We start from the raw sequence: 10,000 nt of genomic DNA, 5'->3' as shown, positions 1-10,000 counted from the left end.
TGTTTTTAGGCATTTTTATGTAACGAAGAAAGTAAAAAAAATTTCAAAACTAGATTTTTTTTTTGTAGAATTCATTAAAAATAAAAAGGGAAAAAACTAATAGTTTGGTGACGTAGCCTGAACGATCCTGCAAGGATTAGTCAAACTGCAAGGTCACACAAAAGGGACCTAATCAATAATATTACCTGACATATTCTGTGACGCACTGGTTCTTTAAAATGCGTTTTGTGACCATTTACCAAGTAATTTTTAATACCTACAATTTTTATTATCTCACAGCCCCTCAAACCTTTGTCTGGAAAACCAACATTTAAATGAAATATTTCTACAGTCTGTGGAAAAATAAACTCAATTTGTCTCCACCAGGCGGACAGGACCAGGCCGCAACTTCCTTATCGTGGTGACAGATGGCCAATCATATGATGATGTGATAAGCCCGGCGGTAGCTGCACGGAAACAAGGTGTGTATGTTAAAATGAAGGACGAAAAACTGCTGCTGTGTGTTTTTCAGTTCTTACTGTAATCCACATCTCCACTGATCACTAGGCATCACCATGTACTCGGTGGGTGTGGCCTGGGCACCCCTTGAAGACCTCAAAGCGATGGCATCAGAGCCGAAGGACAGCCACACCTTCTTCACCAGAGAGTTCACTGGCCTCGCCGAGTTCATCCCGGCTCTGGTCCGAGGCATCTGCCGAGACTTCACAGAGAACAACTAAAAGCAACGTGTTTGTGCTTCTGTATTTGTGATGAGAGCTTTACCTGTAACTCCAGCTTAAACAAAGTCTGAACCCTCCAGCAGCTGGAAGATGTGATTACTCGACAAAATGTCCTCACTTTGCAGGTAGAGAAACAGGTCGTCACAAAAATAGAAGTACTTATTTGTACTCCTATACACTTGTGTAGTCCCTATACCTAAAACCAAATTGTATCCTTCAAATAGATGTTTGAAGAAGTGAAAACCAGACTAAATGTCCTCGCTTTTCAAAATGTCCTCACTCTGCAGGTACAAAATGGGGTCCTCACGAAGATAGAAGTACAAGAGCACACACTGTATATAAACTGTACACATTTACCAACTAATACCGATACATACACATGAAAACACATGTATATAAAAGACACAACATAGAAATTCACACATGTATACCAAAAACATTTTTTTCTATTTAATGAAGGAGATGTTGGGAAATCACCAAACAACCAATTATTACCATCAACAGTCGAAACCAAAATCAGTCACTTCTCACTTCCACTGTCAGTGTGTTTGATCGGATTGATTACAATATAAAAGGTTCCCAAATTACCCCCGAAGTACATCAGAAAAACTAGTAAAAAATATAAAACTTAGAAAAACATTAACGTCGTATTAGCCAGCAGAATACATTTTAACTTTAAAGGAAACTAATTTATATAAAATACATGCTAACTATAAAATAAAACCCTAGACCCTGAAGAAACATCTGGTTAAAGAGAAAAAAAAATGTATTCTGAATCTTGTAATTATGACTTTCATATCTCATAATTTACTAAATAAATATAATTGTAAGAGTTTTTTATGATTATGAGAAAACAAGCTCATAGTTACGAGTAATTACAAAAAAATGATTCTTATTTTGTATCTTGTAATTACAGAGTAAAGAAATAGTTTTGAGGTCTGCATATAATATTTTGCAGTAAATTACAAGATACTAAATGATAATTAAGAAAACTTAACTATTAATGCAAATGTTTTTTTTGGGAATGCAACATTTATGCAAAAATTACAGAACTTACCCATCATTTCTGAAAACTACTCAAAAACAATTACCTGAATTCTTGAATCCAGGTGAAAAAACATTTTGTTAAAACTATGGAAGCCTATTTTTGCCAATGTGACGTTGTGATACTCAGTCATTATTTTGAGAAAGTTTCTCATTATACTAACTTACATAATCTATTTTTTAAAATCATATTGGCGTAAATGGGCTTTCATAGATATCAGCACACTCAGTGATCAGTGACCAAGTGAATGATTTCTGATGGATTTTTTGGTATTTAAACTTAAAAGCTGTCACCAAGAAAGTTGTCTCCTCGTGGGACACTTTGGGTTTTTTTTCTTATTATTTTAAGAAGATTCAGGCGAAGAAAAACACCTTCCAACAACTCATCTAATTTAAGACGCAAAGAAGAAATTCCCAAAGTTGAATCTTGATGTTGGGAAATCTTTTCTGTGATAAAATATTCTCAACTCAAGGTGAACACGAGTAAGCGACGGAAACTAATCTGTAATCAATAAAACTACACTGACAATTCTCAAAGCATCTCCTTCTATTTTCCTTTTTAATTTTTTATCATAAAACACAACAAATGACTTGTTAACTCTTTATGTTGTAATTATCCTGATGTACATTTGTCAAACCCGTACGGCACTGGTTCCCAACGCTCCCAACGCTCCCACTAAGGGAGCTTCACCGGGAGGTCGCAAGGTCTTCTTGATTTTAAGGGGTTTAAGGAAACTACAAATATATACGCAGTCGGCCTGTATCTCAGCATTTCATTAATTTCTGTGAAAACTAAATGAAACCAAACAGCTGATAGAACAATGAGAATAAACAGTGAATCTGTCAGAAAGAAGAATATTAAGTCTGATTGTTAAAATGATAAAAATACAGAATACAGACAGAGAATGGATCAAAATATCAGGAAAACTCATCTCTGATCAATATCCACAGGAAATAATCAAACTTCCTGCAGTTATTGATTTCACTGTTTGGTTCATTGATCAGTTTATCAGCTGTTTTCTACTGTTATTGATACTGATCAACAGAATATTAAAAATAAATCAAATATAGTCAATAACAATTAAAGGTTGGGAACCAGTGCTGTAGATTTCTGTATTTTTCTTAAACTAATGGTTACATCCGATCTGTTTCCTGTCTTTCTACCCTGTTAAAGGCTAAATGTCAACCATTGTTCTTTTAATTCGAGAGCACAATTACTCGTGATGTTTTCCTCCATGAGCCAGTGCTACATAGAGTTTGGTCTGTTCAGGTTCCTCTGGCTCCTCCCGATGGGATTTAAAAGAATCCACCAGGCCCGAATGAAAACAACCAATCAGAGTTCAACTCAAGTTGTTTGAGGAAACCGATTAAACCATTTAAATGTATTATCTCATGAAAAATATATTTGATTTGAGTAACTCAAGTATTTATTGTTAAGGTAAATTAAGTTAATGGTACTAATTTAATTATAAGTGAGGAGCCAGATTGTCTCATGTTCTGCTGTCAGGATGAAGTGAAAGTTTCAGCAAATATGACAGAAACTTTATTTCTATAAAACTGCAACTTTAATTGTTTTTTTTTTTTTAAATTGGACAATAATTAAAAGAAGGAGAGTCGGTACGAAAGTAACACGGCTGTTTTCTCAGAGCCAAACGTTGTCAGTACGTACGTTGATACGTGAATTCACTGGAGGTTCAATGTTCTTTGAATGAACAGTTGTTTATTGTTTTTATATTTATGATAATTTGACAGATTATTGAATATTTTAACTGTCAGCTGTTTTTATCTCCTTTGTTAGAGAAGAATACAAATCGATTATTAATATGAAATGAAGTAAAATACAATTTTAATGCAAAAATGTATTTAAAAAACAATACATTGTTTAAAAAATGTAATTAATAAAAAAAAGTACTTATGTCGGTAATAGAGGAAATGGTTATTTTTTTAGACTTTTATAGTGTAAAATTTTCCCTTAAACCTGTTTTACTGTGAATACTGTACAAGTTAAAGAAAGAAATATTTTTTGCTAAGATGTGTAGTTAAGCATTAACGAGGACACTTTAAATTAAACCAAAAATAATGAGTTTAAAGCGTTCGTTCAATGTTCAAAGTATCAGCATCAGTGATGGAAAACAAACGTGAGTTATTGATAGACGTTTCTCTCTGTAACGTAAGTGTTGCTTTCGTTCCCGCTCTCCCCTCCCGGCTTTTAAAGGTTTCTGCTGCTGTACAGAAATAACCTGATGGCAGTCTGTAAGGAAGTGAACCTGAACCTTGATGGAGGAAACAGATCAGCAGGTTAAACTTGTGTGTTTGCAGGAGTCGTCACAATTTATAATCATTTGTATGTTAAATACTGATTCTGTTCTTTTCCTGTATTTATTACCTGTTTTCCTCGTGTCTCCCAATAAAGAATAGTTATTTTTACAGAGTCCTTCGACGTCTGTTCATGTGCTGAAGCTCAGGGAGGTGGCGCCGCCTGGTGTCCAAACTTTATTGAAAAGAAATCATATTGGAATTACAGAATGTGTTGAATGTGAGATCGATCATTAGAATATAAAAATATGGATCTAAGATTATTATTATTATTATTATTATTATTATTATTTTGTTATTAGTAGTATTAGTAGTGTTATTGTTAGTTTTTGTCCTATCCGAAGGGACATGATATAAAACACAGAAAGCAGATCTTTGTAGATATAAAAAATACAAATAATATATAAAATATATTATTTGTATTTTTACAGCTCAAGAGCTTCATAATATCTAATAAACCCTAATGTGTCCTTGTTGGAGGTTTTTATTGAAAATAAATCATATTGGAATTATAAAATGTGTTGAATGTGAGATCATTAGAATATAAAAACATGGATCTAAGATTATTATTATTATTATTATTATTATTATTATTATTATTATTATCTTTGTAGACATAAAGCATATTAATGCTATATATAAAATATATAGCATTAATATGTAAACCTCAGCAGACAGTATCAGGTTCTACCTTTAGCCTTTTAAATTTAATCATGTTGATTTTATTATTATTATACCGGGGAGAGCACGCGCTTTAATCTGAATCTACTTCCGCCTTTGGAACCAACATGGCGGCTCTCTAACGCCGTTGCCATGGAGACGGAACACAAACACGAAGCAGTCCGACAGGTGGACAGTTGTTTCCTCTCGGTTCTCACAGGTAGGTCGCAAACAATGATTCAGTAACGGAGTTGTTTTCTCTCGCACACAGAGCCGTTCAATGTTTAAATGTTTTCATTTACCGCCAGTGAACGTTAACGTCCGTTAGCTCCCGTTAACGTCCGTTAATCCGTTAACGTCCGTTAACATCCGTTAACGTTAACGTCCGTTAGCTTCCGTTAGCTCCCGTTAACGTCCGTTAGCTCCCGTTAACGTCCGTTAACATCCGTTAACGTTAACGTCCGTTAGCTCCCGTTAGCTCCCGTTAACGTCCGTAAGCTCCCGTTAACGTCCGTTAACATCCGTTAGCTCCCGTTAACGTCCGTTAGCTCCCGTTAACTCCCGTTAACGTCCGTTAACGTCCGTTAGCTCCCGTTAACGTCCGTTAGCTTCCGTTAACTCCCGTTAACGTCCGTTAGCTCCCGTTAACGTCCGTTAGCTCCCGTTAGCTCCCGTTAACTCCCGTTAGCTCCCGTTAGCTCAAAGGATCGTTTTCTATCTGTGAGGACAAACTGCAGCTAACGTTAGCGTCATTTCAGTAGCACAGTCTGCAGTACGGAAGCCCGTTACTACCAATATTAAACAAATATATAATATAAGTATACAGAAGTATTACTAACCCTAACCGACTTTTATTCTCTTAAAGCTAAAACCTGGTCTGTGGTCTAATGTGCATCAACTGGAAGTCTGTGTTTCTTTACCAGCAGAGTGAGGAAGAGGAGGAGGAGATCATGCCGAAGAAAGCAAAGAAAGGTGGAGGAGGGAAAGGCGTTGGGAAGACGGAGGAGGAGAGGCTGTTGTACCTGCAGCAGAGAGCTCAGGCTGAGGAGGAGCTGGCCCAGAAGAAGGAGGAGATCCTGACACTGTTCCTGAAGGTAACATTAACGTTACATTACGTTGAACTACAAACACAATCCGTGGTTGGTCTCAGCGAGTCGCTCTGATGTCTGTTTGAAACCAGGACAAGTTGCAGAAGGAGGAGAAGAACACCGCGGTGAACCTGCTGAAGCTGAACGAAGGCTGGCGGTCCATCCTCCGCCAGACTCGAGCCGCCGAGCTGCGTAAAGACATCGCGGTGCTCGGTCAGACGTTTGAGAGACACCTGGACGGCCTGGACAGCGTCATCAAGGTGAGCCGCCCTGTTCTTTCACGCTGCCGATAACGTATTGACCGCCTGCGTGTCACTTCCTGTTTGTGTTTGTGTGGCAGAATCTGGAGCATGACCTGCAGGAGGCGGAGCTTCAGTCGGCGCGGGTGCGACGGATTCACCTGCAGCACCTGGAGCGTCTGTGGGCGCAGCAGGACAAACGTCTGACGTTCGTACAGCAACAGTGGGAGGACAGCCTGCAGCTCCTCAGCTCCACGTTCCACTCTGAGAGGTCAGCGCCCCTACCCACAGCCCCCCCTACCCACAGCCCCCCTACCCACTGCCCCCTATCCACAGGCCCCCTATCCACAGTGCCCCCTACCCACAGCCCCCCTACCCACAGCCCCCTACCTACAGCCCCCCTACCCACAGTGCCCCCTATCCACAGTGCCCCCTACCCACAGTGCCCCCTACCCACAGCCCCCTACCTACAGCCCCCCTACCTACAGCCCCCTAACTACAGCGCCCCTACCCACAGCCCCCCTACCCACAGCCCCCTACCCACAGTGCCCCCTATCCACAGTGCCCCCTACCCACAGTGCCCCCCCCACAGCCCCCTACAGCCCCCTACCACAGCCCCCTACCCACAGCCCCCTACCTACAGCCCCCCTACCCACAGCGCCCCCTACCCACAGTGCCCCCTACCCACAGCCCCCTACCCACAGCGCCCCCTACCCACAGCCCCCTACCCACAGCCCCCTACCCACAGCCCCCTACCTACAGCCCCCTACCCACAGCCCCCCTACCCACAGCCCCCCTACCCACAGCCCCCCTACCCACAGCGCCCCCTACCCACAGCCCCCCTACCCACTGCCCCCTATCCAGTGCCCCCTACCCACAGCCCCCTACCTACAGCGCCCCTAACTACAGCGCCCCCTACCGACAGCCCCCTACCTACAGGCGCCCCCTACCTACAGCCCCCTAACTACAGCGCCCCCTACCAACAGCCCCCCTACCCACAGCCCCCTACCCACAGCGCCCCCTACCTACAGCGCCCCCCTACCCACAGCCCCCTACCCACAGCGCCCCTAACTAAAGCGCCCCCTACCTACAGCCCCCTACCCACAGCCCCCTACCCACAGCCCCCTACCCTCAGCAGCAGATCTGATGTGATGATGTCGATATTTCTCGTGCACATTTTGGGTCTTGAGGAAAAGTCCCGGTTGTCACATTCTGATCCGTAATGTTTCCGGTGTGAACGTGTTTTCTTTTCCAGGAAGCAGATGTTGTCGAACTCCAAGCAGCAGCGAGCTGATCTGGGAGACGCCAGGTTCACAGTGGAGCAGCAGCACCAGACCATGATGACCGAACTCCACAGACTGTACAGCGAGAGCATGGCGTCGTACGCGAGCGACCACGACAACAGGGTGAACAGAACCGGTTCCATCTCGACTTGTTCAGTCCAATGTAAAGGCGTCTCTGACGATTGTCTCCTTTCTCTGTGAACAGACGGCCTCTCTGGTCCTGGAGGACAAGGAGAAGCTGAATGTGAAATCCTTCCAGAACCAGGAATCGGCGCACGTTTCCAGCAAAGAAACAAAAAAGCTCAACGAGCTGCTGTTCAGAAACCAAAAGTTCACTGAGAGGGCCGACGCAGACGTAAAGAAGGTGCAGAGCCTGCAGGTCAGTGGAACTTTATTCTGATCATTTATAATCTATAAAGTTTCTATATGTAACTTTCATTAAACTGTAGCTAACAGCGCCTCCAGTGGCCATTCAGTGAACTGCAGCCCGCTAGCTTAGCAGTAATGTTAGCTTTGACTTTGGACTCTGTGTTGGACTCTGTGTTGGACTCTGTGTTGTGGACTCTGTGTTGGACTCTGTGTTGGACTCTGTGTTGTGGACTCTGTGTTGGACTCTGTGTTGGACTCTGTGTTGGACTCTGTGTTGTGGACTCTGTGTTGGACTCTGTGTTGTGGACTCTGTGTTGGACTCTGTGTTGGACTCTGTGTTGGACTCTGTGTTGTGGACTCTGTGTTGGACTCTGTGTTGTGGACTCTGTGTTGTGGACTCTGTGTTGGACTCTGTGTTGGACTCTGTGTTGGACTCTGTGTTGTGGACTCTGTGTTGTGGACTCTGTGTTGTGGACTCTGTGTTGGACTCTGTGTTGGACTCTGTGTTGTGGACTCTGTGTTGGACTCTGTGTTGTGGACTCTGTGTTGTGGACTCTGTGTTGGACTCTGTGTTGTGGACTCTGTGTTGGACTCTGTGTTGGACTCTGTGTTGTGGACTCTGTGTTGGACTCTGTGTTGTGGACTCTGTGTTGTGGACTCTGTGTTGGACTCTGTGTTGGACTCTGTGTTGGACTCTGTGTTGTGGACTCTGTGTTGGACTCTGTGTTGGACTCTGTGTTGGACTCTGTGTTGTGGACTCTGTGTTGGACTCTGTGTTGGACTCTGTGTTGTGGACTCTGTGTTGGACTCTGTGTTGTGGACTCTGTGTTGGACTCTGTGTTGTGGACTCTGTGTTGTGGACTCTGTGTTGGACTCTGTGTTGTGGACTCTGTGTTGTGGACTCTGTGTTGGACTCTGTGTTGTGGACTCTGTGTTGGACTCTGTGTTGGACACTGTTGGCACTCGGGAGCATAAAGGTCACAACCTTTGACCCTCATCCTACATAGAGACACATAGAGATCAGTCCACAGACAGCAGAGGGACAAAGCTACACTACAACCTGTTCACTCTCTGCTCACACACATTGACTCACACATCAAATGTTTAACGTAGAATCAGACTGTAAATGAAAGCCTCCATCTTGTTTCCTTCCTCTCTTAGGGTTTAGTCCTTCTGCTGAGGGTGAGACTGAACTCCTGTAAGACAGAAAAACAGTCGGTGGAAGACGATCTGATCGCCGCCAAAAAGCAGGTGAACCTAAAGACTCACAAGCTTCGGGACCAGCTGACTCAGGCTCAAACGGCGGCAAGGAAGCAACTCACCGATCTCACAGTCCAGAGTGACAACGCCGTCAAGAAACTGCAGGCGGTCATCGCCAAGGTGAGTCGTCTCACACCGGTTTGTCCCGCTGTGTCCCCTTCTCTCTGCCGGCTCTCATTCATCTCTTCACCGCAGGGCGAGAGGGTTTTACGGGCCGCTGAAATGTGTCGCAAGCTGGAGAGCGAGCAGATGAACGTGTTGTCAGGATTAATCCCTACAGAGGACTGCAGACAGGAAGCAGCTGAGACAGAGGGACCGGCACAGGTAGGATGTGATTCTGAGCTCCAGTTCCTAATTAAGTCTTTGATTTTGGTCCCGATTTTCCACCAACAAATGACCTCCAGATCAGAGAGATTTGAGCCAACGGTTCTCTCTCCAGCACCAGACAGGAAGCAGCGAACCGGGTCGTTACTAGAAACTAGAAACCTGAACTCTTAAACTGACCTCTGCGTTTCTGTCTGCAGGAGGCGTTGGCGTTCTCAGAGCTGCGACGGGTGACGCTGAGCATGAACCGTGCGCTGCTGCAGCGAGAAGCTCTGAGGAGACAAAGGGATGACCTGAGCCGTGAGAACCGGCAGCTGAGGCTCCTGCTGCGTCAGCACCTGGACGCCATGACGGTCAGCGAGCACGCCTTCGATGGACACCACACCCTGCTCGCTGTGCACCAGGCCCCGACCACCGCGGTCCCGCCAGGCACCGACAGACGACACACCGTCATCGAGGCCGTCCACGTCCTCAAACACTCCCTGTAGGACCGTTTGACTCATTCAACAAAAATCACCAAAATAAAACGTTTTCTTTGATGAAATATATAAAATAAAATATTATCAATTCAACATTGACTTACTTTAATTCTCCCAGCGGCAGCACAGACGTCACATCTTCAACATGATGAGTGGTCTTCACAGTCCTGATCCTTGTAGACCAACCATTATGGTCTTTAAACAACTAAAACAGTTGTT

General features: G+C 43.7%; 2 protein-coding genes across 4 annotated transcripts in view; both read left to right on the top strand.

Annotated features, from left to right (window-relative positions):
• coch (coagulation factor C homolog, cochlin (Limulus polyphemus)) overlaps positions 1–4,190 on the top strand; it is a 14,166-nt gene extending 9,976 nt beyond the window's left edge. For both annotated transcript variants that reach the window (XM_051398971.1, XM_051398972.1), the window contains exons 14-15: positions 367–461; positions 547–4,190. In XM_051398971.1, the coding sequence (XP_051254931.1) occupies positions 367–461; positions 547–719 (268 nt within the window). In that variant the 3' untranslated portion in view covers positions 720–4,190. The remainder of the gene's footprint in view (positions 1–366; positions 462–546) is intronic.
• A 676-nt stretch (positions 4,191–4,866) lies between these two features.
• ccdc65 (coiled-coil domain containing 65) overlaps positions 4,867–10,000 on the top strand; it is a 5,610-nt gene continuing 476 nt past the window's right edge. Inside the window, exons 1-9 of one of the 2 annotated variants that reach the window (XM_051398978.1) lie at positions 4,867–4,959; positions 5,663–5,833; positions 5,920–6,087; positions 6,168–6,337; positions 7,322–7,472; positions 7,555–7,728; positions 8,880–9,098; positions 9,174–9,302; positions 9,503–10,000. The exon at positions 9,503–10,000 is cut by the window's right edge and continues 476 nt beyond it. In XM_051398978.1, coding sequence (XP_051254938.1) covers positions 5,690–5,833; positions 5,920–6,087; positions 6,168–6,337; positions 7,322–7,472; positions 7,555–7,728; positions 8,880–9,098; positions 9,174–9,302; positions 9,503–9,790 — 1,443 coding nt within the window. In that variant the 5' untranslated portion in view covers positions 4,867–4,959; positions 5,663–5,689 and the 3' untranslated portion in view covers positions 9,791–10,000. The remainder of the gene's footprint in view (positions 4,960–5,662; positions 5,834–5,919; positions 6,088–6,167; positions 6,338–7,321; positions 7,473–7,554; positions 7,729–8,879; positions 9,099–9,173; positions 9,303–9,502) is intronic. The other variant, XM_051398977.1, reaches the window with a different exon arrangement.

Source organism: Dicentrarchus labrax, unplaced genomic scaffold (assembly GCF_905237075.1).
Source record: "Dicentrarchus labrax unplaced genomic scaffold, dlabrax2021, whole genome shotgun sequence".
Lineage (NCBI taxonomy): Eukaryota > Metazoa > Chordata > Actinopteri > Moronidae > Dicentrarchus > Dicentrarchus labrax.
The sequence above is the reverse complement of the archived record's forward strand: the minus strand, read 5'-3'. Positions and strand labels throughout refer to the sequence as shown.